The sequence below is a fragment of the Podarcis pityusensis genome (genome assembly GCF_964106645.2).
Source record: "Podarcis pityusensis genome assembly, chromosome: 4".
Taxonomy (NCBI): Eukaryota; Metazoa; Chordata; class Lepidosauria; order Squamata; family Lacertidae; genus Podarcis; species Podarcis pityusensis.
In genome coordinates this window covers 47,046,533-47,072,164 of record NC_138027.1, presented here as the reverse complement: position 1 = coordinate 47,072,164, position 25,632 = coordinate 47,046,533, and the positions used below count along the sequence as shown (strand labels likewise).

General features: G+C 41.5%; 2 protein-coding genes across 6 annotated transcripts in view; both read right to left on the bottom strand.

Annotated features, from left to right (window-relative positions):
* LOC308476410 (multidrug resistance-associated protein 1-like) overlaps positions 1-13,690 on the bottom strand; it is a 29,991-nt gene extending 16,301 nt beyond the window's left edge. Inside the window, exons 1-10 of one of the 4 annotated variants that reach the window (XR_013985860.1) lie at positions 13,417-13,690; positions 11,646-11,707; positions 9,812-9,953; positions 9,039-9,193; positions 7,090-7,267; positions 5,443-5,697; positions 4,436-4,501; positions 3,465-3,602; positions 1,862-2,008; positions 62-146 (exon numbers count right to left, since the gene is read on the bottom strand). Coding sequence is in view for 2 of the 4 variants with exons in the window: in XM_081003985.1 (XP_080860111.1) it covers positions 62-146; positions 1,862-2,008; positions 3,465-3,602; positions 4,436-4,501; positions 5,443-5,697; positions 7,090-7,267; positions 9,039-9,193; positions 9,812-9,953; positions 11,646-11,707; positions 13,417-13,587 (1,399 nt within the window). In the remaining 2 variants the exon portion in view is untranslated. Of the gene's footprint in view, positions 1-61; positions 147-1,861; positions 2,009-3,464; positions 3,603-4,435; positions 4,502-5,442; positions 5,698-5,948; positions 6,073-7,089; positions 7,268-9,038; positions 9,194-9,811; positions 9,954-11,645; positions 11,708-13,416 lie in introns of those variants that run through there. The other 3 variants (XR_013985861.1, XM_081003985.1, XM_081003986.1) reach the window with 3 other exon arrangements.
* A 1,434-nt stretch (positions 13,691-15,124) lies between these two features.
* RBM11 (RNA binding motif protein 11) lies at positions 15,125-25,003 on the bottom strand. 2 transcript variants are annotated; one of them, XM_081003992.1, is made up of 6 exons: positions 24,407-24,469; positions 21,088-21,245; positions 20,104-20,266; positions 18,073-18,145; positions 17,346-17,439; positions 15,125-16,491 (listed from the first exon to the last, which is right to left on the bottom strand). In XM_081003992.1, the coding sequence occupies exons 2-6, from the start codon at positions 21,169-21,171 to the stop codon at positions 16,204-16,206; spliced, it is 702 nt and encodes a 233-aa protein (XP_080860118.1). In that variant the 5' UTR covers positions 21,172-21,245; positions 24,407-24,469; the 3' UTR covers positions 15,125-16,203. The 2 variants fall into 2 exon arrangements, with proteins under 2 accessions (XP_080860118.1, XP_080860117.1); XM_081003991.1 differs by lacking the exon at positions 21,088-21,245 and having other exon boundaries at positions 24,407-25,003.
* Between the last annotated feature and the right edge of the window lie 629 nt (positions 25,004-25,632).

Here is a 25,632-nt window from a genome sequence, read left to right as displayed (position 1 = left end):
AGACTCTTCAGCTCAAGTTCTCAAGCATCAGTCATATACTGGAAACAGATGAAAAGCTTACCCCCACTGTAATCTGTGTGGATGTTTTGAGGGTTGAGGTCTTCAGAAGACAGAAAATCATCTAAACGAACTATAGAAACCTTTGTCTGCAAAAACAGGTGCACGCTTAGTCAATTTAGATTTTACAAAATGGACATTACAAACCCATGCAGAGATTTTTTGCTATTTCCAAAAGCAAAATAACACTGCACTGCTTACAGTTAGCCTGAGGCTGAAAACACACTGTTTCTTTGCAAAAGTGTCCCATATGCTTTTCTTTAGCCACGTGGGGTGCTAGTTTTCTATAGGGTCTAGTAAACAGAGTACACTCTACTTCCTTACAATAAGACAGCAATCCTATAGTGCCTTCTGGGTGGACTAGATGGGGCTGAGAGGAGTTCTAGCCCAAAGCGCCTAGAGAACACCAGACTAAGGAAGGCTGCATTAAGTATTCATCTGTTTTCGCTCTGATTTTGATTTAGTAATTCATTGCTGAACGTAGCTTGCAGCACTGCTGGCAATGAAAGGTAAAGCATCATGATCACAGAAGGTACCTCATTTGCAACATCCTTTATACATCATCTTTGGGCTCTCAAAGTGACTTACAACAGTTAAATGATAAAAGGAGCATTAAAACAATGCAATAAAACAAATTCAGAAACAGGTAGGAATCAAAAGATGTCAAAACGTTAGAAAGCCTTTACTGCTCAGATAAAAATCATTACTGAAGGGGGCCAGCCTAATTTGGGTTGCCATATTTTGACAAGCAAAAAAGAGGACACATTTGCCAAATTCTATTTTTAAGTATGGATTGCAATGACGACTCTACCCATGAAAAAGAGGACATGTCCTGGAAAAGGAGTACATATGGCAACCCTATGAGTCAGGGTGTCACACTCGTTATCACTGGACTCTCATGCTTAAGCCCTTACAAGATAGTTGGCTGGTAATGGCTAGTTTTCAGGAAATTGAGATCTTAAAGCCAAAATTATTCTAATAGTGGAAGTCATTTGTTTAAAATTCAAACCTACCCCCAACTATTTAAAAAGTACAGTGGTACTTCGGGTTACATACGCTTCAGGTTACATTCACTTCAGGTTACAAACTCCACTAACCCAGAAATAGTACCTTGGGTTAAGAACTTTGCTTCAGGATGAGAACCGAAATCGTGCTCCGGCGGCGCGGCAGCAGCAGCACGAGGCCCCATTAGCTAAAGTGGTGCTTCAGGTTAAGAACAGATCTCTGGAACGAATTAAGTTCTTAACCTGAGGTACCACTGTATGTTTGTACAATATTTAGAGCAAAAAGAGAAACAAGCGGGGGAAGGGCATTCTTGGCCCTTCCGCTTGTGATTCAGTTTTTAGGCAATCTATACCTCCGCCCCACCCTTGATGCTTATTTCCTCTGGCAACTGAACTGAGGGCAGATGCACTTGTATAGGAAGAATAGCAACAGGGAAGTAAGTGGTGGATGCCATATGAGTTTGGCTTTCCACACTCATACATCAAATTTTCTCTAAAATCCAGGGTTGTTCCCTTCCTGCTCTATATGCAATTGTTAAAACAAACAGGTCTGGCCCCAACTTTCAAGATGTGCTAAGAGATTCATCAAACTCCCCCCCCCCAAGATAAACTTTGAAAAGGGAATAGTATGTGTTTTAAAGTATGCACATCACTTTAGCAAAGTCCCTTATAATTTTATCTAGCAGCATGAACCAATAGATTTTAAATGTTAACTAAAAGATGAAAAATGTGCACATTATTAAATGTTATTTAAGTACCACAAATATCCTTTATAACATATGCTCAAACAGTATATTTACCTGAGCTATTCCAGAAATCGCTGTAGGCAAATCAAACAAAGGCAGTCGTAAAATATTAAACAAAGAGATAGAAGTAAACACTTTAGCAGCGGTTAAAACATTTTCTTCATCCAACAGAAAATAGACTCCAAATGTAGTCAAAGAGACCTTTAAGAGAAAGAAGTAATGGGGTTCCCCCCATAGGTTAAGAGCTCAATTTTCAGTAGTACTAACTGAACAGTGCTTTAGTTTGTTGTTTATAAACAGCATGACTGACAGGAAACAACTCAATTCAACATGTTTCCTTGGCAGAAACCACTAGCAAAAACCAAACTTTCTTAAGTGCCATTTCACTTACCGTATTTTTCGCTCTATAGGACGCACTTTTTCCCCTTCAAAAATGAAGGGGAAATGTGTGTGCGTCCTATGGAGCGAAGACGCCATAGCCCGCGACCCTCTCCCGGCTGGAGAGGTGACGCGCGGCTATGGCAGGAGCCTCTACAGCCGCGCGTCACCTCTCCAGCAGGGAGAGCGCGCGCGGGGCTAAAGCACCCCCCCGCGACCCTCTCCCGGCTGGAGAGGTGACGCGCGGCTATGGCAGGAGCCTCTCCGCTGCGCCTTTCCACTGCTCCCTGACCTGCTCTTTGGGGCTGGTGGTGGGCTTGCCCCCGCCAGCCCCAAAGAGCAGGTCGAAAGGAACCTGAAGCCTGGAGAGCGAGAGGGGTCAGTGCACACCGACCCCTCTCGCTCTCCAGGCTTCCAAGGTAGCCGCCTTAAACGGCACCTTGTTTTAGAGTGGGAAAACAAGAGGGGGAAAGTTCTCCCCCTCTCTGCACAGCGCCTCCTGCCGCTTCGCTGAAGGGGCGCTGGGCAGAGAGGGGGAGAATTTTTTTTCTTGTTCTCCCCCCTCTAAAACAAAGTGCGTCCTATTGTCCGGTGCGTCCTATGGTGTGGAAAATACGGTAGTTTACCTTACTTCCAACTGAAAGTTGAAGACTTTCATATTCATAAAGAAAGCAAGTGTATAAGTAATGCACACTTTGAACTATTTGCTATGCAGATAGTATCGATTTGTCCTATAGCTAAAGCCAAAACAGCATTAGGCTGCAATGCTAAAATGGAACTTATACATTCAAAATGAACTGCAAAGTTATACCAGAATAAATGCACTATACGTCTTACCTAACAACTAGCATTATACTCCAAACTAAGCTTAAACTAGACCCACTGGGTTGGATCCTAAATTGTTCTTCCATTCGTATAATTTCCCAGACTTTCCTTAAAATTTTATTTTGCTTCCACCATGTTTTCTTCAGAATTTCCCCACTCAAACTCTTTACTTTCTTGTTACATCAAATTAAAATCTGAGCATGAAAACAAAACCCTACTTTGTAATCAGGAAATTTATTTTAAATAAATTGCTCCATTTGTTGCACAAATGCAGAAAAAATACTTCATACACTTGTGGTTTTTGCACCAGCTTGTGATAAAACTTGGATATGTACCACACATTCTTAATGGTGGCAAAATGGTTCTTTATCAGCAGGGTTGTCTTGCACCCAGCAAGATGTAGGATATATAATTACCCAACTGTATAAATGAGTGCTATTTCATTAAAACACACCAGGAAAGGGATACAAGTCAACGTCAACATGGAGAATGTTGTCAGGTAACCAGAGGATTTCAAAACATCGATTTCACGTTCCCGAATGTCCACAATCTTTTTCTGATATGATGGCTCCCATGTGTATAGCTTGAGAATCTAAACAGAGATGTACATTTTGAAACACTGGCACCAGTTAGCAATATTGTGAAATACAAATTTATGCTCAAACGTGTGTTATTATAGTACATTTAAAGTGCAAAACATGCACACACACCCCTCATATTGATGTGAAAAGTAGGCTGTGTAGCAGTTCCTCATAAAACCCATGCAGAGGCAACGTTTCCATTCTATATCGGAGGACACCATCACAGTTTGACATTTACCTCAAACAGAGACTCTTTCCTAAGAGACACAAAGTGATCAGGTAGTCCATTCTTTTTCAGGCAGGGACATTCTACTGTATATGGTGAATGGAAGGACCTCTGCTTGATGCAATTAGTTTTTTCTCTAGTGCCATCAGTGTGCTATGACACTTTATGGCATACAAGAGGACAAGTTGCTGCCCTGAGGCACTTGCAATCTAAGATGTAACACAAGAGAAAAAGCAGAGGAAAGGAAGGGGAAGGGAGGCAGGTCTAAAGAGGGCTAAACAGGTAATATGTGGCTGTTTCAGTTGCATGCACTTAGGCTTAGTTTTATCAATTAGGGCATTGACATTTCCTGGCTGTGATGCAGCACACTATATGGGAGAAGCTTGCCCAGTCCAGACTCTGAATGAATGATATGACAGTCATCTTCCTGAAAAATTTCACATTTTTGATAGTGAAAAAAGGAATGAATCATAATAACAATAATTGTTCAGAAAAGGCAAAGTGCATAATCTATTATCAAATTAGCTCAAAATAATCTACATGTGGTTATGAATTGAGACATATATATTGTCCTCCATAATCAGACTAAACAAGTATACAGTTCATTATCTGTCTTACCTTTATTCCATGCAAGATTTCACTTAGGAGTTTAATTTGCTGATCCTTACTCTTCATTTGACTTTTCTGAAAAACAATAAAGTTTATTAAGAAAGGTTATAGGATTAAAGGTTCCTTTTTTTATGCTGCATAGCACATATATGTTTAATATTCCACAACTAATACAGCCGATGAGAATGCAAATCAATAATGTTTCAGGCAGAATAACTGTAGTATTTACTTACACTGGTAGATGACTGAACTTCTTTGTTTATTTTATTTTTAAAAAATAAGCATTATAAAGATAGAAGATTCAATAAATCTCATTTAGCAATTGGGACATTGACCTGTGTGACAGACACCCTCACTTAAGATGGGTGCTGGGTAATGCGCTAGATGTATTATGAGATAAATCTTTCCCTTTATTCCCATAATAGAGGTCTTCAATTAAGTGTTTGTGGTAGGGTTTATGCTTAACAGCAGTAAGTTATTATAATTAGATGAAGGGGAACCCAGAGGATCTAAGTAAGGATAAGGCACCTTTGGAGCACAACTAGAACTTTATGTGTTTGCACTCAAAGATAGCTTAGTTGCTACACTGCACTTTGTTTCAAACAGACACTCCTTACTGAGATATTTAAGATCTTTTTCAACTTCACACTTCAAACCTGTCACTGGACAGATAAATTATTTCTAGGATGACTACTGTCTTACGCTACACATAAAACACCCCAACCTCTCTTAGAAACCCAACCTTTCCTCAGGTAGCTTCACACTTAGCTTTGACATGTAATGTGCCAGACCTGTTGCATTTGGGAGACCTCCTGCTCACTGTCAAGTGCCATCATGCCCTGAAGTTAATGCTGCTCTTGGGTGGGCATGAAGGGACAACAATGGGATCAAGGGCTGGGAAAGCCTCAGTGTTTCTACTTACTTACCTAACTCAGGATGCAACCCATTCAAATTAAAATGATCATCTCCCTATAATGCAACAACTTTCTACGGTACGTCCAACTGAAATTCCTTACCTGCAGCTGCTTGACTTTGGCAGCAAAAAAAGCATTGGCTGGTAACACCAAAAGCAGCACACTAACACCTGCTAGCACCGAGGGACCCAGTTCTTGCCAAAGGAAGGTAATGGCCAGGAGGATCTGAAAGGGGGCTGACCATAAGAGGTTGAGGTTGACTGCCAGTTCCGTGAGTTGCTGGATATCTGATGTCATCAAGTTGACAGTTTCCCCGGTTGTATACTTCTTTCTTGAAGAGCTAGATAAATTTAAAGCCTGCAGCCAAGGAAAGACAGATGGTATAATGAATATTCTGGAAACACATTTTGTAATAGTCCTACCATTGTGATACAAAACCATAAAAGATGGCCACTTTAAATTATCTGGATGGATTAATGGGAATGCTTTTAAAACTTAAGTATGCCTCCATCAGTCCAGTCCAGCAGAACTTTGCATTCACTATTAAAATGAATGAGGAAACTTATATACAAGGAAGTTCCATGTGCACATTGGAACAAGACTAGAACCTTTGAAATATTTGCTAGAATTTCTTGTTTCCACTAGCAGTTCAGGGGTGACAAAACCTTTTTGACCAGGGGGCAGATCTTTATCTCCCCTCAACTCCCATGGGCCAGCTCTGACAGGTGGGTGGGACCACCCATTTCTCAATCACTTGACATCATAATGATGACAGATGATTGACATATGCATAGTCCCACCCACTTGTCAAAGCTGACCCATAGGAGTGAAGGGAGATAGTGACAAAGCAGAACTGAACTCTCCACACATCAGCTAATGTGTGGGAAGTTCAAGCTTACTTTCTACAGGGTATGGGTATATCAGCCACTTCCCTTTGGGAAGTGGCCAGCACACCCTAACCAAGCAGGATGGAATTCCCCATGCATCAATGGATGGGTCAGCGCTCAGTTTTGTTTTCTGCTGGGATCAGCTTCATCTGGGGAACTAGTGTGTGCAGCTGAACCAAACAGGACTGAACCCCCACCCACTGGTTAACATCACCTGATTGACAAGTGGACATGGTTTTAGAATAACAGCCTGGAAGGCCAGACTGGAAGCCCTGGCAGATCAAGACTGCCCCATGCACCAAAGGTTCCCCATCTCTGATTTATATTATCCACTTTGCAAGAATTTACTTGATGTCAGTATCTGAACTTTCTATAAATCAGTGGAACAGCTCAAAAAGCCTGTTCACCTTCCAGTCCTCATTGTCTCCTACCCATTCCCAAAAGCTGAAAATACCAGATTGAACACTTTTTGAAAATGTGTGGACTTGGGTTTTTAACCAGAGCATCTGCCACTCAGTTCTGAAAGAACTGATGGAGGAGACATAAGCAAAGGAAATTCCTCACCTTCTGTTCCCCAAGGCAGATCTAAGTGCCCCCTTGGAAAGGTCTGTCCTGAGGACCCTGGAACCTGAACGGAAGACCTCAAATGAAAGGCAGGGGGAATTGGGAAGGCAGCTTGAACAAGCTGGATTCACTTGTGCAGGCTGCCTCTGTCCAATTTTCCCGATAACGGCCTACTACTACGAACCCCTGCCCACATCCCAAGGATTGGGAGGAATGAAATGTGGAAGGGGCAGTGGGGAGTTCCCTTCTGCAGGCATCATTGCCCCCACCCCCAATATGGACAGACAGCAGAGATTACCTTTTTGTATACAAGGCCAGTGACGGCAGTTCGAATTTTCCCAACAGTAAGCAAGTTAAGGCGCTGGTAGGCCTGTTGGATTAGCGTCTGCATAACAACCACAAGCAGAAGAGCCACTGCATACCCATAGCCATTCCAGAGTGGAGCAGAGGAATGCTCACACAACAGAATCATTTCCCTGCAATGCAAAACAGCAAAGTTCATTTTATTTTATTCTTAAAGCAAATTATGATCCTATTCCTATTCATATAACACAGTGAATAAGCTTCCAACTTTCATTAGATCCACTTAGTTGAAAAACCAGGAACACCTGGGTGATGTTTATCTTGTTCCTAGAATGTGGAGGACACTGAACAAAGATGCCAATTTTCACCCAGGTCCTGACCAGCTGGATGTCATGCCTAGGTGGGCTTCACTGTGCCAGGCCATCCCCTGTGACTGGGAGCAGATGAAGGCAATGGGTAAGCTGGCTGAAGGGTGGCCACCATCCTCTTAGCCAATATCCTCTCAGCTCCTGGGACACAATCCCTATGATCTGCAGCATCCCACCCTGAACACAGAACCCCTTCAAAGGCTGCATCCTAGTGTAGGAAATGCTAGGTGCTCCAAGAATGCTTAGCATATACAGCGGATGAGTGTGGCCTTTGCATATGGAGGCAGAGGGAACCATCATGTCGAAAGCATAGAAATATGCCTCTCACTGCAACTATCTGGCAGCAGATTCCAGAAACTACTCTGATGCATTTGCACAGGTTGCCCAGTCTCCATATGTCACTGACAGGGGCAGGATAATTCCTAAACTGAGCAGCACTAATAGCAGAGTTAACTGTGATAAGAGGACTGCAAAGTTTAATTAACTGAAAGCCTTTAATTGATAAATAGGTGTCAACAATGAACCTGACAGCATATTTTTTTTAATACATGTCCTTTTAAAAATTGAAAATGGCAGCCACCATCCTAAAAAAGGTATTCCTCCTTTAATTGCAGAAGGAAGCAGATTTTCCTAAGCTGATGGCAGTTGCACTACATGTAGTAATCTAAAAAATGAATTATTATTTATGTGCCAGAAATATTGTTATCCATATGCAAATTTAACCAAGTTCCATAATCAATGACAATTTTTTAAAAAATCAGGTTGCAACTATAGTAGCAGTAGGGCATATGGCTCTTACCTGTACTTCTGCTTTCACAAGGAAAGATACCTGATGTCACCAACCTTCCCTATCTACTGAGCTGCTCTTGATTACCAAAGGATGCTCTGGAACATTATCAGATATGATAGAGAAAGATGCAGTAGGCGAGGGAAATAAGTGAGAGCCAGGTGCTCCACCTTGCATAAACAGAAGAACCTCATTGCTAGCACAAACTAACCACTGGATACAGCCCACAGTTAATCGTAAGCTGCTAACAATTAACCCACAAACGTTATCTGACAGACATATGCATGTGATGGCAGCGGTACCCAAAGTGATAACATCAGGTTAATCCAATGTCTTAAACGCAGACTACATATCTCTGACTTCAACGAACTATGCAAATTCTGCCTGCATTTCATTCAAGTTGAAAATGTATCAACATGCAAGAAGCACAATTGGTAAACCATCTCCTTCAAGCCAAATAATACTTGAGATTTTAAAAAGCATATTATTTAAAAGTAAACAAAGCAGTATGACAAATGTATGTAATTAAACAGCTGGAGGAGGTCAGATTCTACTGTCAATGGTCCAGATTTTCCAGGCCAATTACTAGGAAGAGTAGTCCTCCTTCAAGCTATTAGCTGGTTTCCAGCTAATTAATATTACATATAATTTGTATTAATTTATCTCTCAAAATACAGATACATTTGTGAGATTTTTGCAAGAAAATTCAACCAAGCAACAGGAAGATCTGGAAAAGCCCAAGGCACCTGGATCTGCCAGCTTGATATTAAGGCATATTTGCAAACTTACTTCATAATCTGTGGGCTCAGGAAAGCTAAAAAATCAGTTGCAACTTTCAGAATAGCCACCTTGATCAAGAAAAATTTAAATGTTTGCCATAGAGGTGAAAGGAGAGATGGCTTTTGGGAAATTGGCTTTTTTGTCACATCTTCGTAAGCAGGAGCCTGTGGATTAAACAGATATGAGATCTGAAAATATGGAAATGCTGTTTGCCTACAACAAAAGAAAACCCTTCTAAAACAAATAAATGTACAGTAACATTTTAAAAGTGGCTCCACATACATGTTTGCTGCGACACAATTTGTATGTGTGGTGGCAAGGATCAAGCTTCCAAAGGAACATCAATGTTCACTCCTAGCAACACGCTTAAATTGGTTGTTACCAGATTTCCAGTAGTTGCCTAGGCAACATGGATAAACTCTAAGAGGCATCATTCTGCTTCAGATGGTCAGTTCTCACTGTACATGGAGGGTATAAATTGTGTGATTCACCTAAGGGATTACTCATCTAAGGCATTAAATCATGTATCTATTGAGGAGATCAGGTGTTCATTCCAGGGAAACATTTTGAGCAAGCATCACACAGGTATTGCAATCTACAGAGACAGACTGGGTGGAGAAAACAGGTGAAAGGAGAAGCAACAGCAGCTTATGCATGTGTCACACAGGAGTTCTTTATGAGATGAAAAGTCATTCCAGTTCTTCAAGGTCAGGTTATAAATCTTGTCTCTGGAAGCCCATGGCTTCTTTCAGGGACATCTTTTTTATTGTCATCAGAATTACCTTTACGTCCTTGGATTTTTTAAATACTTCCTTTCTCCAATGCTTTTCAAACTCTGGACACACAATGTAGGATGATACACTTTCAATGAGCTCAGACAAGTCTTCCCTTTCCAATGGTTTCTTATAGCCTAAAGTTATAAATCTGTTAAAAGACAAGTTAATCACAAAACAGTTCAAAGATAAGTAACAACCAACAAGATAGTAAAACATAAAGGAGTGAAAAGAGAATTGAGAAAGTGCTTATTTCTATAGTTAAAATCTAGTTCCCTGTTCCATGCAACAGCTCCTATAAAACACTGTCAAATCAACAAAGTGACCACAGGGGAAATGTCCCGTGTGATTTGCTTCCATAATAATAAAAGGAAATAGTGTTGGTTACTCACTCCCCTGTGAGTCCTGTGAACACTTATGAAACCTCCATGGCATGCTTTAGAAGTATGCAGGAAAATAGGAACAGGGGTCAAACTTGCTCACACAATCCAAAAAAAGTCAGAGGTTCTACACTATGGGTAATTACAACTGCATTTTACATTTCAGCTTATGAAAATAAAGCCAAAGGAGCATTCAAACGTGAGGGAAGCACAGCACGCAAGACAGAACTTACTGTCTAATCATGGTTTACTATGAACCAACAGTGTGCTGCTTTACGCAGCCCCAATTGCTCCCCCTTTGCTACTTTCCTGGCACAAGCAGAAGAAATAAGACCATAATTTGTTGTTGGCTGATGAATCCTGACTTGTTTGGGAGCAACTAACCAGGATCCCTGGTTGGTTTATCACGAGGAGCCAGCCTAGATTGCAGCTCCACGATTGGTTTCTCCCGCAAATGCCAAGGGAGAGGCAAAATGGGAGAGTTCAGGCTACATGTAGCAGCATGCTGCTCATTCACTGTAAACCACAATATTGTGACAAGAAAATGACCATTCTGACAACAGCAGGGAGACAGGTGACAAGATGGCTCCAGAACAGAACACCTCAAGAAGCGCGGCCTGAGGAAAATTCCTCAGAGGCAACATCCTTAAAGAATATGTCAAAGGTTCAATACTGTAGACAACATTACTATGCGTCTCCCAACAGAGAAAATTGCCAGTATCAGGAAGAACAGGAAGTTTGAAAGAGGCAGAGCTGGGGGAAAGCAGCCCTGTGGCCTATATAAAGAAGTATCTTAAACAGGAGTGACAGCCTGCTGATCATTAAATCATTGTCTGGTCAGCTGATGGCCATCCCAAGTCTTGTACAATGGCCTGCAGTCCTATGCATGCATATACGTGTACGAGACACAAGCACACGCAGCTACACAGAGAGTTGCAGCTTATATTAATATCTCATTTGCAGCCAGTATTTAAAAGATGTAAAGATTTAAAAGATGTAAAGAGTGCAAAACCACCACGGGTAATTAACATAATACTTAGTGATGACTGACTCATCTAGCAACATTAGATGTTTCAACTTCTCCAAGAGGAGTTAAAAATTTTTTAAAAAAAAAATCTTAGTATGAGTTCTGTTGACTTTGGGAAGTGAGTATGCAAGAAGCCTGTGCACAACAGCACTCTGCACACCTGTTGTTCCTTGCAACTTAGGTATTCAGAGGCATAAGGCCTCTGTGAAAGGGTGATAAGTCAATGTGGGACATGTTTCTCCAGTTTATTATTACCAAAGCTCCAGACCTACATGGAAGCATGTATTTGTTCTGAGGTGTGTGTGGCTTCAAACAAATAAATGAACCTTTAATAATTTATAAGGCAAGGCTTTAAAAGCTTTCCTATCTTTCCAGTTTCTGGTTAAGCACAAGGACCTCTATGGTAAATTTAAAACAACATATATAACGTTTGTACCTGCTATACCAGGAATATGTTATCTTGCTTAAAAAGGAAGCACTTTCTTCAGGACTGCATTTCTGTAAAAAAGCAAACAAGAAAAAACTAGGCTAAAGCCTTCTCTCTGTGTCTAGCCTATATATAAAAAAGTGAAATTCAGAAGAAGTCTACAACTTTGCTATCAGATTTATATGAAATAAGAATTACACACACCATTATAATCTGCATATTATTATTTCTGTAATGTCATCAAACTGTGGGGCACTCCAGGGAAGATACATTTCTAGATCTTTTATTTTTCGTATGCATGCCAAAACACATACATATAGACATACTTAAACAATAGGGACTGAAGGAACTATGACTGAATCAAGTATTGTAGTTCCAACCAAAATCACAATGGCTGGTTCTGTAAAGAGGTTTAGGGCAGGCAAAAGTTATAGGGCTTAGGGGAAATCCAGTCTGTCTACGACATACATATTTTTTGCCAAAAAATGTTCTCAATTCTTCCTTTTTTCCAAACTCTCTGCTTCTGTTTCTATTTGGAAACCTGCCTCCTTTGCACATTCTTTCCTTAAATCTCAGCTTCTCAGAGCCCCATTACTTGAATCAGCAGAGTTAGTAACAGTTTGGGATGTGTGTACAGATGTGTGCGATTTTGATCAAGACAATGGAATGGGACAAAAGGATTAATTAAGCATCCCCAGCAGCAGAAGCAGCACCTCAACCCCAATTCAGTTCCAACCCTACCTCCTTTCAGGTGCCTTTCCAGATAGGGAATCTGATCACAACTAATCTGCTTCAATTCTATTTCAGCCCTTTGTGTCAAGAGCCAAAGTGACTAACAACTCATTTAAGGGCATTCAGAGTATGTTATCCTTTCCATCCAGTACTCTCACCGCCCAGATAGCAAACATGAGAGAATAGGAGGTCTTCCATATCTGAGGGTGCGTGCAACTTCCAGGTACAGTGGTACCTCGGGTTAAGAACTTAATTCGTTCTGGAGGTCCGTTCTTAAGCTGAAACTGTTCTTTAGCTAATGGGACCACTTTAGCTAATGGGGCCTCCTGCTGCTGCCACACGATTTCTGTTCTCATCCTGAAGCAAAGTTCTTAACTCAAGGTACTATTTCTGAGTTAGCGGAGTCTGTAACCTGAAGCATCTGTAACCTGAGGGACCACTGTACTTGTGAGATCACAAATAAGAAGTTATCTGTTTATAAACTCTTCTGGGTCTTTATGCTTACAAGCTGTCAGCAGAAAAACAAAACTTTCAGAATGCAAAGGGCTCACCCGATCAAGCTAGGAAGCTGCTTGAGACCTTGATTCATACAGGTGTAAGCTTCTGCCTCCAGGCCCAGCCAGTGCAGAGAGGAGCAGCTCATTTTCTTCGGCTGCCTTTGACCCCCCCCCCCTTTATGCTTTGCCCAGACGCAGCCTGTATCCTAACCTGTCCCCTTGAGCATCTTAGCATTTTAACCACAGCACCCTAGGGGTCCTTCCCAGCACCTATCTGAACACAAAGCATACTCAGAATAACTAGCTGGAGGACACAGGATGCCTTTCTGGAGAAAAACCACATCCACCTTTTTTTTATTTATTCTCGGGGTCTCTTAGGATTTCCCAGCCCAACCTTCCGCGTGCGTGTGTGTTGGAGCCTGGAGAGTGCTTTTGGAAGCTAAAGGACAATGATTTCCTGAAACAGCCCCACCGCCTGGAATCACCTAGTTTTACGCGTGCGCGCTCCCCCCGAACACCATGCAAAACCCATCTATGGGCGTTGCAATTACCTTTTGGTTGAAGGGCCGGAGGCGCTCGTAGGAGCCCCGCTTGTTGGCCCACGAGTCCCCCGGCATATCTCCGGCTGATCCCGGAGGCTCAGCGCCCGTCGTCCCTAGCGCAGCTTCAGCAACAGATGTTTTCCGCTTAGCAGCAGCAGCCCCCCGGGACGACGACTGCATCGACAGGCTCGGCTCCTCCGATCGGAAGCGAAAGGAACCAATCCAGCCGCCGGCGGTAAATCGGGGGCGGAGCTCCCGAACTCAGCCGCCCGGAGACAGCGGTGAATAGAAAGGTGAATGGGGAGATGCGCGATTTATCTCCAAAGCAAAAGTCCTGAGGTCCACGCCCGCGCGCGTCAGTAGTGACTTGCTTCTGATGGCGGGGGAGAAGCACACGCCTTTTCCCTTGCTTCCGACGCGTTAGGACACAGCCGTGAAGTAAGGGCGAGAGATGAGAGTTCGAGTTCACCAAACACCAGGAGGTCCACGGGTTCCTCACCCCGGACTAGACTAAGATCTGCTTTTGCCACCTGGGGTTATTCATCCCCCAGCGCTTTCAGAGTTTAGTAATTATTTGTGATTGGCCCAGGACTCAAAAATTATACTACCTCGCTTAAGACTGGGCTGATTTTCCTAAAGAGTATCCACAATCCAAATTTTAATATGGAAATCAAATAGAATCATCATAGGAGCCTATGCATGCCGGAACACCTTGCCCTGTTTCCCACAGAACTGGACATGTTAGAACCTATGCTTCCAAAAGATAGCCAGCAAGCTTCTGGATCCTTCCCTTCAGGCTAGCTTACTGCAATAAGTAAGTTCATCTAGCTTTTCTTTTTCATAGTTTCCCAGGCAGATGCCAAGAAACCAGCACAACCTGTTTATGAATAGTGGTTGCACATCACCATCATTGGTCAGTGGAATAGTCCCTCCCAATGCAAAGAGCAAGGAGGAAGATGAGATTTTAATTCTGATTGTGGGAGGGTTAAACTCCCCCTACACCCACCACAGTTCCAATCCTGCTTGGCCTTAATGGTACTTATCACCATTTAAAAAACTGAATATGTGCATATTAAATGCAGCAACATTTTTAACGTTTCTATGAATTGGTGTGTAGGAACTTCAGAATTCTTCCTATCAAGGATATTATTGATGACTAGAAATGCACTGATCAGCCAGGAGGCAGGTAAGGATTGTTCCCCAGCCTCCCCTCACAAGTAATACTTAAACATGCACATAGGGATAAAGTGGGAGGGGTTGCTCTCCCAAAGTTGTAGTGTTTCTGACCATCGTTTGTAATGAGGCCCTGTGGAATATATGTATATGGCACTTGGAAGGTCAGGACTTCCAATATACAGTATGTCAGTTCTACAAGAGAAGGCATTTCCTTGTAACAGTGCAATTGATTACAACCTGTGATGTGATTCACAGAAAGCTGCATGTACTGTACACAACTTGATTTCTACACATAACTGCATGGAACCAGCAGATGTATGAACTGACATCATAGAAAAACACTGTATGCAATGTGATAGAAGTATGAATGTAAATGGGTGACTGACTCCAGATTGTAACTGAAATATTAAAAATAACTGAGAATAACGGAGTTTCTGTCAGTAATAGAAAAGTAACCAATTGTTCTCTCTTGTCAGTTTTACAGGAATAAGACATATCTGCATAGGTCATGAAATAGAAATATCTTGCCAAGTATCAAAAGCAGGTTTTAGCAATAAGCTTTATTGTTTACCTGCATCACATTGTGACATCATATGAATATTCAAGCCTTTCAACATTTGCATGTGGGAAAGAACTTAACCAATAATGTGTGCCTATATATACTCTGCAATCCAGAATTGCAAGGCTAGTCCCTTGAATTCACAAACAACTTTGCAAGCAAGGCATATCTTAAGAGAAAATTTACTTCATTCTCATGTCTCCTTCAATAGCAGCCAGTAATATTCTTACAGTATTTGTGTCCCTTGTATATATGGATTTGGCATTCTTTTCATAAATATATTTACTCAGAATGAAATCCTTCTGGTTCCAATACAGTTCTTGGATTTCCAAGTGAGACTGCAATCATATTGCACTTATTTGGGAGTAAATCCCACAGAATTTACTCCCAATTTACTTAGATCCTCAAGGTGAATCAAACTGCAGCCTTAAAACCAACTCAAACATGCAGAAATACCAAGTGATATGACCCTTTTGAACCAGTAAGTGAGCAGTTACATATATGCATGTTTCTCCACATTAATAACAAACAAACAACTTCCACAAGGAAAGCTAGCATAGTTGAGAGAAGTGCTTAATTTAAGCTTAAGCCTAACATGTTAAATTTCCATGTACACAAGTATTTTGTTTCATTTACATGTTTGAATGCCCCACTCTCCACCATGATGTGGGAAAGCTGAAAAGGGTAACTCCACATGCTATTTATGCATTTCCAGTTGGCTGAACTCCTGCAGCCATGTAAGGAATCACGAGGACCAAAAACTATATGAACAGTTTTGAATAACTGCAAGCTAGGCTAAAGACAGCCACTCTTTACTGTGGACAAAGTTACTAGATGAGATTAAAATGCTTTGTATATTCTTTTCTGTAAAGGAGTAAGGTGATTTTAAAAAAATTAAAAAAAAATGCTATTTCTCCCTTTTAATCAGAGTGTAACTTCTATAATACTTTACCTTAAACCGTTATAAATAATCTTATATACCACAATAGCCATGTCATATTTCTTAGTAGGGTGCAAATAGGCACTATGTAGTCAACACCATTGTACACATATTTATGTTCTTATAGTTTTGTTGACTTTCTTTTTGTTTTTTTCCTATCATTTCCCACACTACTATCACTGTCACTAGTTTCCTGAGACCTTTTCCTTTTAGATGAACCTTCCTTAACCAGATACTGTGTGTGGTTCTTTGGCTCTGGGTACACACATTCAAAAGAGGTTAGTCCTGGATTCAGATAGGCTGGAACAGGAAAACTTGGAAACGACGGTGGTGATGCCATCTGATAGCAAGGAAATTGCTGTCCCATTGGATTATAAGGGGTATATTGGTGTGCTAAGAAACACGTCATCTAGAAAATAGAAGGTAAATTAATATTTTAAAGTTTGGAAGAACATTGCTTCATTAGTTCTAGAGAATGAAAGGTACTGGACATGTTTCTGTCAGTATGTAAGCTTTGATTTACACTAGTCCTTTATTAGGTAGCCTGTAAAAATCAAGTAATTCTTACACACACATGTTGGTTATAGATATGAAGTTTGGCATGACTGTGGTCTGCTCCTAAAACCATTTCCAGTTGAAGCACGACACACTAATGTATAAGGTTTTTAAAGGGGGTCTAAACATGAAATAGACACAAAAATTATGTGAGGCAGACATGCCAATGTAAGCAATGAAAGAATGCCTCCATCCCATTTATATCATTGATGTTCACAACTATAGGCTGATAGATTGTTGGAATTTGTCACAGTGCTGTCCTAGCCAAGAATGCTTCATATTGGAAGTGCAGAGGACATAAATGTGTGGGGGGTGTTTTGTTTGTTTGTTTTGAAGAAAGGCAAATTTTGCTGTAGCTCTGCATGACCTGCAAAGTGATTACAAACTCATTGGCCTGGATCTACCGGACATGGCTAGGCAATACTAAAGACAGCCTAGCACAATGAGTTTTGTTGCAGAGTCCAGTCAATTTCTGTTTCTGGAAGGATGTTGGCACAGCTGGCACAGAGGGGCAGATTGCCAGCTATAATCTTGGCTTCACTAAGCGGCTGCTCAGGTATGGGTACAGGTTCATAACTAAAGCCATAGCATGGGAAAGGGGGAAAGAGTTTCCACAAGTTGTGTGTTTGGCAGTTCCCCCTTCCATTACACATCCTATGAAGTGTCTCTATTGTTGTGATAGATTTGTGATCATTATTTCAATCTTACCATGTTCTGAAAGGCAGAATAATCCTGTGGTGGGCTATTATTCACCTGAAAAGGACTTAGAGGTAATGGAGTACCACCATAGGGCTCTAAATTCCTATAAAAAGAGCAAGTAGGGAGATATGGTGAGTGAATGCTAATAGATTTACTCATTTTTCAATACATACATATATAGATGTGATTTGGGCTCTTTACAACACAGTCCTTTGCATGTTCAGCAGGATTTACTCCCAGATAAATTTGTACAGATTTGAAGTCTAGCAGAGCAACCCAGCCCTGCCCATCTCTGCCAGTCTCCACTGTCAGGGAGGAGTGGTCAGATGCACCTGCCCAAATGACAACTGCTACAATGGGGGCAGGGCCAGCACAGAATTTGCTGGGTCCTGTGTGGATCCCACTGCCATAATGGGATATGGACCTCTTCACTGTGACAGCCTGGGAATATTTTGTCTTACCCATACCCTCCCACTCTTTCTTGCCCCTCCCAGCTTAAATTTTGTGGCTGAACATTATACATAATTTAGGAACTAATTCAGAATGCAAATGTGATTGGATTATTGCTTTAAGGAGCTAAAATTGATATGGCACTAGAAGGGGGTAGGAAACTGAACATTTTGGAAGGTTAGTCTATACTTTCAGTGCACATATACCACATAATATTGGGTATCAGAACAGAGTTTGTGTCTAAACTAAACTCCATGATATTTTTATACTGGAAAAAAGCCATTACCTGTGTGTTGATGACTGTATATCATGTTCCACATTCTGGCAATGATTGATTAACTCTACACAGTGGGAACTCCCTATGAATGGAATAAATAATAATTTAAAAAATGATTAAAATTGGTCTAGTCAAGAGAGTTGATTTCATTTTTTTTCTGAACGCTTAACATACTTTACAATATAGAAAAGAAGTCCAATATAGAAACAAAATTCAGCAATCATACTACTATAATTAGTTTATTGTAAACACCTATTAAAGTTAAAACCAAGTGTATAACCTATCCAATACAATTTCCACCCATCTCCAAAAACCCAGTCAATCCTGCCAAACTTTTCCTGGAGTCTTCCATTCACAAAGTCGAATCTACTTTTATGCAAACTTTTTAAATGGAAAATGATTTCATTTAGGGGCACATTATTCAGCAGTTAATATGGGAAACATTTTTATCATAGCAAGCCCCAATGGTAAGTTCTTTATTGGTCTCCAAGAATCGGGGTAATATTCAGGCTATACTCAAGAGCAGACCCACTGAATACAGTGGTACCTCAGGTTAAGAATTCATTCTGGAGGTCTGTTCTTAACCTGAAACTGTTCTTAAACTGAGGTACCACTTTAGCTAATGGGGCCTCCCGCTGCTGCTACTGCACCACCACCGCACAATTTCTGTTCTTATCCTGAAGCAAAGTTCTTAACCCAAGGTACTATTTCTGGGTTAGCAGAGTCTGTAACCTGAAGCGTCTGTAACCTGAAGCGTCTGTAACCCGAGGTACCACTGTACCTGTCTGTTGCTTCCAGTGGTTCTCTGATTATGACTGAGACTGCAAACCCAATTCCACTTACTGGGGAATAAGCCCCATTGAATTTGATGCGACTTTTTTTTAGTCATGGACTAAATTAGGACTGCAGCTTTAGTTGGATCCCCATGAATTAATAATAATAATAATAATAATAATAATAATAATAATAATTTATTTTCTATACCCTGCCCATCCGGCTAGGTTTCCCCAGCCACTCTGGGAAGCTCCCAACAGATTAAAAACAGAATCAAACATCAAATATTAAAAACTTCCCTGAACAATTAAAAAAATGGGTTCTAGACTAGTTTTTTTCTCAAACGGCAGTCTTTAATAGCATATGGCAGACTGCTATTGAAATGACTGAAAGGTTAAAAAACAGTTAATGATTTATCATGTTGGCCAGATACGTTCAAAGAACAAATATTACAAGTTTTCCCAGGCTAAAGCACAAGGTCCTTGTGTGAAACCAAGACATTATATGGATCCTGGCCAAGGTAAGTTTCTGAATAACTGTGATTTATTGATATATTTCAACTTGCAAGTGGTCATGAAGATTCACTAGAGATTAGCAGTGATAAAAAAGGATTTGCAGATTATAACATAACAGGCTGACAACTCTTCAAGGAAAAACTAGATTACTAATTTATAATATTGGTAGCCACTACATATTTCAAGTTTTCTATTGAAAAAAATGGGAAAATTACACCATAGTTTTGATAGAAAGATTACAGAACAATGCTGCATCCAACCTGCTACATGGACATAATAGAGGGAGGGGGGAGTTTTGTATAAAGACATTTTGAAAGTCTGAACTAAAGGAATTTGAAAAAGACCAGCAGTTTCAAGTGTACACATTACAATGTTGCACTCTGCTAGGAGGGTAACAAAGTACAGACTGTAAAATAATAATATAAGATTGTATACATTATATAAGATATAAGATTGTAAGATTCAGCTCTCATTTATTATTGATTCCCAAAAGAATATATCTATTACCTGATCACATTTTTACTGTGATATCAGGATTTTTTTTTCTACCTTCTTGCGAAAGTGGGATGTCTTAAAGGGTAAAAATGCAATATACCAATTAGTTTGAGAATTTTTATACTCTCAGAATTGTTTTTTTTAATGCATTAAATATGGATCCACTAACATAGTAACAATCACTTTTCACATCATGATTGTGCATTATATGCCCAGGTTTTGTAAAAAAAAATTGTTGGCAGGTAGCTAAACCTACCAAACCGATATTGCACTTTAATTGGTCTTCCGTATAAACGAATCCCATTCAGCAAAGCTATGGCATAAGGCACTGACTCTGTGTGTTTAAAGCAGACAAATCCAAAAGTCTTGGGTTTTCCATCTTTGTCCTTGCATATGGTCACTTTGGTTACCGGTCCAGCCTGCAAGAAACTTAAGCATTACTTTCTCATAAATCCCAGGAAGGAAATAGCTGTTTGTTTGCTGATTCTAAGGCTTGCTGGACCAGAAGGGGAAAAAAGGTATATAATATTGGGTACCAGCTATTTCAGCATTGCAACAAACACATGCCATTATGCTGTAATTTTACTTTAATATACAAAGATTTTCATGACATATTCAAAGTCTGCATATCTCACATTTTATTCATACATTTTATTCTATTTAGCTTATCAATCCAATTTACATGGACTGTGGCAACTAGCAAAGCACTTAAGGATTTTTTGGGGATATATGTAGGCAGTCCAAAATATAATAAATTGTTGTTATTTCTTACCCACCTTTCACCATAAGGTCTCTGAGCCCTACAGCAATTTTAAAATACAATATTAACACTGTTGTAAACCTGTTACCACGGATGCGGGTGGCACTGTGGTCTAAACCACTGAGCCTAGGGTTTGCCGATTGGAAGGTCAGCGGTTCGAATCCTCACAATGGGGTGAGCTTCCATTGCTCGGTCCCAGCGCCTGCCAACCTAGCAGTTCGAAAGCACGTCAAAGTGCAAGTAGAAGCGGATTAGTCATGCTGGCCACATGACCCAGAAGCTGTCTGTGGACAAACGCTGGCTCCCTTGGCCAGTAAAGCGAGATGAGCACCGCAACCCCAGAGTGGACTTTTAATAGTCAGGGGTCCCTTTATCTTTACCTTTAAACCTGTTACAGTCAAGAGAATAAGGTAGGTCCTCTATATATAAATCTCAGCTGTCAAAGACCAGGGTCAAGAGCTGTGTCTTCAGCATAATTACATAATGAAGGTGCCTTTCCTTTGGGGGGGGGGATTCCCACAGCATAGGGACTGCCACAGAGACTGCCCTGTTCAAGGCTGCCATTCCGTGAACTTCTGAGGCTGGTGAAAATACCAAGAGGGCTCCCTCTGCTGATCTTAATTAATACCCAAGAAGACCTGTAGAGAAAGAAGCAGTCTTTCAAATATTTGGGGATTAAATCATTCAGGGATTTAAACACTAATGTGAGCACAATGAACCGGGCCCAGAAATGAACTTGAAACCAGTACATGTGGTTTAGAACAGGAGTTACTTGAACTCTACACATCTGGCTGTTCATTTTGGAGCAGTTGAAATTTGATTGCTATACATGAGTTATACGGTACAAACAACAAGGAAGTGTAAAACTGCAGAAGGATCTACAGGTAAATATAAGAGCTATCCAAGAAGAGATTGAACCAATTGTTGGTTAATAGACCGTATCTTGATCTTCTTTTTCTGTGCTAGATTAGCAAGGGAAATAAGAGGAAGAAATTCTGACACTCTTCAAATGAGCAGAAGCTCTTGTCAGGCAGAGATGAGTCTATAGCCCAAAGAGCAGAATGATTAATCAGGCTTTTTGTGTATGTGTAATCCTGTTGGGACGCGGGTGGCGCTGTGGGTAAAACCTCAGTGCCTAGGGCTTGCCGATCGCATGGTCGGCGGTTCGAATCCCCGCGGCGGGGTGAGCTCCCGTCTTTCGGTCCCAGCTCCTGCCCACCTAGCAGTTCGAAAGCACTCTTAAGTTCAAGTAGATAAATAGGTACCGCTTTATAGCGGGAAGGTAAACGGCATTTCCGTGTGCTGCGCTGGTGCTGGCTCGCCAGAGCAGCTTCGTCACGCTGGCCACGTGACCCGGAAGTGTCTCTGGACAGCGCTGGCCCCCGGCCTCTTAAATGAGATGGGCGCACAACCCTAGAGTCGGACACGACTGGCCCGTACGGGCAGGGGTACCTTTACCTTTACCTTTAATCCTGTTCACATTTACTCCTCAGGCTTTATATGAAATCCAGCAGAATGCCCATGTGAAAACAGGTTTCCCACAAGCATCTGGTTGGCCACTGTGAGAACAGGATGTTTGACTCCATTGGCCATTGGTGTGATACAGCTGAGTGTTCTTATGTTCTTACTATAAACATACAGTGTTCCTTCTTTTAACTGCTGTGTATACTGGTGAAATATGATTGAGGGATCGGTATATATTAAAAACTAGTAAAAATGAAATTATATGGATCTTCAGCATCTCTTCATTATAACAGATTCAGGCAGTAACTTGTGAAAACAGAGATTTGCTGAATTAATCAATAAAACCCACTTCTGTCTTGATGAAGAAACTGAAAGGGGACATGTGATAAGAATGTGTGACAACTCACAGAAAACAAGCTAGATGTCTTTGTATTTTGCCTGTATTCAATAGTGTCAAATATCAGTTGCTGCTCAACATAATGGCTCTATACATTTTCCAATGTTTTAAAAGTAAACATCACATCTGACAGAGTCATAACTGAAGCCTTCAGCTTTTCCAAGGAGAATCAATGTTTGTTTTATCCCACTGCCCCACCCCAGAAAAGACAAGTTTCCCTGAAGCAACATTTTTCCAGTCTGGTGTTCAAGGTTGCCTACTGCAGATGATGGAGTTCTTCAAGGAGTGGAAGTAGCAAATCAAGTATTCTGGTGCTTGTTCTTTTTAACATGTAGATCTCCCTGTTCATAAATAAATAAAAATACCTGCTCAAGCAAGCTACAGGCACAGCTAGATTTTTAAAGCTTTAAAACATCTAATTTACCATTATTTTTGTTTTACCAGCTCTATGGTACAAAGAATGGGTGAATCATATGCATGTAACAAAGTTATCAGAAAGCTATTAGGTGCCAATTTAGTGAAGGTGGGAACAAGCAGAACTTTCCCGTCATTGATTATTTGTGCTGTGCTACTGGAGATGAAAGCATTTCTGCTTTATAAAATATACCGTATTTTTCGCTCTATAAGACGCACCAGACCACAAGACGCACCTAGTTTTTGGAGGACGAAAACAAGAAAAAAATATTCTGAATCTCAGAAGCCAGAACAGCAAGAGGAATCGCTGCACAGTGAAAGCAGCAATCCCTCTTGCTGTTCTGGCTTCTGGGATAGCTGTGCAGCCTGCATTCGCTCCATAAGACGCACACACATTTCCCCTTACTTTTTAGGAGGGAAAAAGTGAGTCTTATAGAGCAAAAAATACGGTAAGTATCCATGTAGAAGCAAGAAAACCAAAATGGGAAGGATATGAGGCACACGGAACGAAGGAAAAGTCTTCCAGCAATATCACTGTAGAAAGAGGGGATAAGTCCAAACAAGATGCTAGCAGCCTGACGAAGAAACATAAGGAAACCATGAACCTTCCCCCATTTATTTTGTGTTTATTGTTAAGGGTGTGGTAAGCTATTATCAGTTGCTTGGCATGCCAAAACACAAGAACCATGATTAAATTGTGATTAAAACTGGAAAGCAATGATTGATAGTAAGTATGTATGAATTATCTGACACCTGGGAAACAAAGAAAGAGGCCCTTTCCACCTAAGATTGCAACCATTCTCTGGGAAGTTCCCAACATTTAATATGTTTATCAATCACATTTCCTTCCTTTACTTCCATTCCCATTGCTTTCAGTGGTTGTCTGAGAATTTTTGAGAAGATGGGGAGAACACAGAATAATAGAATCTTAGAGTTGGAAGGGATCCCAAGGGTCATCTAGTCCAACCCCCAAAGGGCTTGCAGGCCACATGAAAATAAATGTAGCATTTCACCTAATTTTACGTCTGTGCTTCAAAAAGCTTCACTTTTTAAATTTTTGCCTGGTGTACCAAAAGCACCACAGTCCTAACATGGAGAAAAAGGTGACAACCCTTTTGGGTTTTAAGAACATGGTCATAGTTTTCATTTTGTATTGCCTTTATTTTCAATCACCTTGAGAACTGACCAGCCACCCTGAATATCAAGCTTCCTGAATATTTACAAGAAAAATAAATAAATAAATAAAGCCCTGTTTCAGGCAAACCTAGCTTCTGATGACTATTTTATCTTTCCATTTTATTTTGTTTAAGGCACCTCTTGGTACATTTCACACATCCTCGATGGAATGGAAAAGGACTGAAGCCTTGCTTCATACTGCGAATTTAAAACTCCTGACAAAAATCTTCCACCTGCTGCTCCTTGTAAGCATTCCTCTTCCCTGCAGCCGACGGCTCGCCAGCCCCGCCCACTTGCAGATCGCCCTGCCCACCTGCCAAGGTGGCCCCGCCCCGCCGTCCCCTGCACCTGCAGGAAAAGCTCGTAGAGAATCTCCTCTTGCACGCGGCTCTCCAAGTTCCCCACGAAAAGCGTCCGGTCCGGCTCGTCTGCCTTCCCTGGGCTTGTCATGACAGCGGCCAGCAGCCCAGCTGTGCGCGAGAGACGCAGGGAAGAGCCAGTCAAGGCGGCAGCTCCATCTGCGCGCTGGGATAGCAGATGGAAAGTGGGTGGGGCAGGTGCGGGAGAAGGGGCGGGGCTGCCGCGGAGCCGAAGCTAAGCGAGAGAGGCCGTAAAGCAGCGGACGCGCGCGACAGGCAAAAGAGGGGCCGAGGGTGAGCGCGCTTTACGGCACACCGAACGCTTGTTAAGCAGACGGGCGTTAAGAAGCCGCCACCCTGCCGGGTATCCTAGCAACTGACTGACGGGACTGTGGAGAGGGGCGGGGTTTCCCTAGCTGCAAGGAGACCGCCCCGCCCTCTCCGCCGTCGGAATTGGCAAAGTCACCCCTGCGCTCTTTTCCTCCTGCGGCGATTGCGTGGTCCAGAGTAGTGCAGTCTCTCTCTCTCTCTCTCTCTCTCTCTCTCTCTCTCTCACACACACACACACACACACACACACACACACACACTGTGATTCACAACACCTTTCCTTGGTATTTCTGTAAGAAAAGCGTGTCTTATGTGCATTAACGTTGTGGCACTACAAACTGGCACTACACAACTCCAAGTAATCCCGAGGGTTATTTTTAACTCGGTGCTTTTATTTTATTTTTGCAAACACATTCTCTCAGCTTTTTATGGTTTTGTTTCAGCGCCCCGAGCTGCCCCTCCCTCCGACGTTGTGAACTGCAACTCCCATCCTCCTTGACGATTGGCCATGCTCGCTCGGAATGATGGGAGTTGTAGTCCAAAACATCTGGAGGGCGTCATAGTACTGCCCAGGATGCTCTCTCGTCACCATGCTTGGTTTCTCTAAACGCCTCGTTCTTCTTTTCCCCGCCCTCCTAACTTGTCACCGATCTGCAGTCTAATTTCTCTTTCCTTCTGTTACCCTTCCTTATGGGGAAAAAAATCCCGAGAAAGTGAGGGAGGCTGCTGAACAAGCCTGCTCCTCCCACCAGCTGTCCTGCGGTCACAATCCTTATGATCCGCTATATGTTATTGCTTGGTGTATAATGTGTTGGTACGTGCGTTTAATGTTCATTATTTTTTTCTGGGCATGCAACTATTATTAAACATATTTCAGTAATAGAG

What these genes read in the sequence shown, in the direction of transcription:
- RBM11 (XM_081003991.1), bottom strand. Translation starts at nt 24,508, where the DNA reads ATGACAAGCCCAGGGAAGGCAGACGAGCCGGACCGGACGCTTTTCGTG. An exon ending in TCTACGAGCTTTTCCTGCAG is followed by an intron (nt 20,267 to 24,406) that starts GTGCAGGGGACG and finishes AGTTTCTTGCAG; the next exon opens with GCTGGACCGGTAACCAAAGT. An exon ending in TAAAGTGCAATATCGGTTTG is followed by an intron (nt 18,146 to 20,103) that starts GTAGGTTTAGCT and finishes TTCCATTCATAG; the next exon opens with GGAGTTCCCACTGTGTAGAG.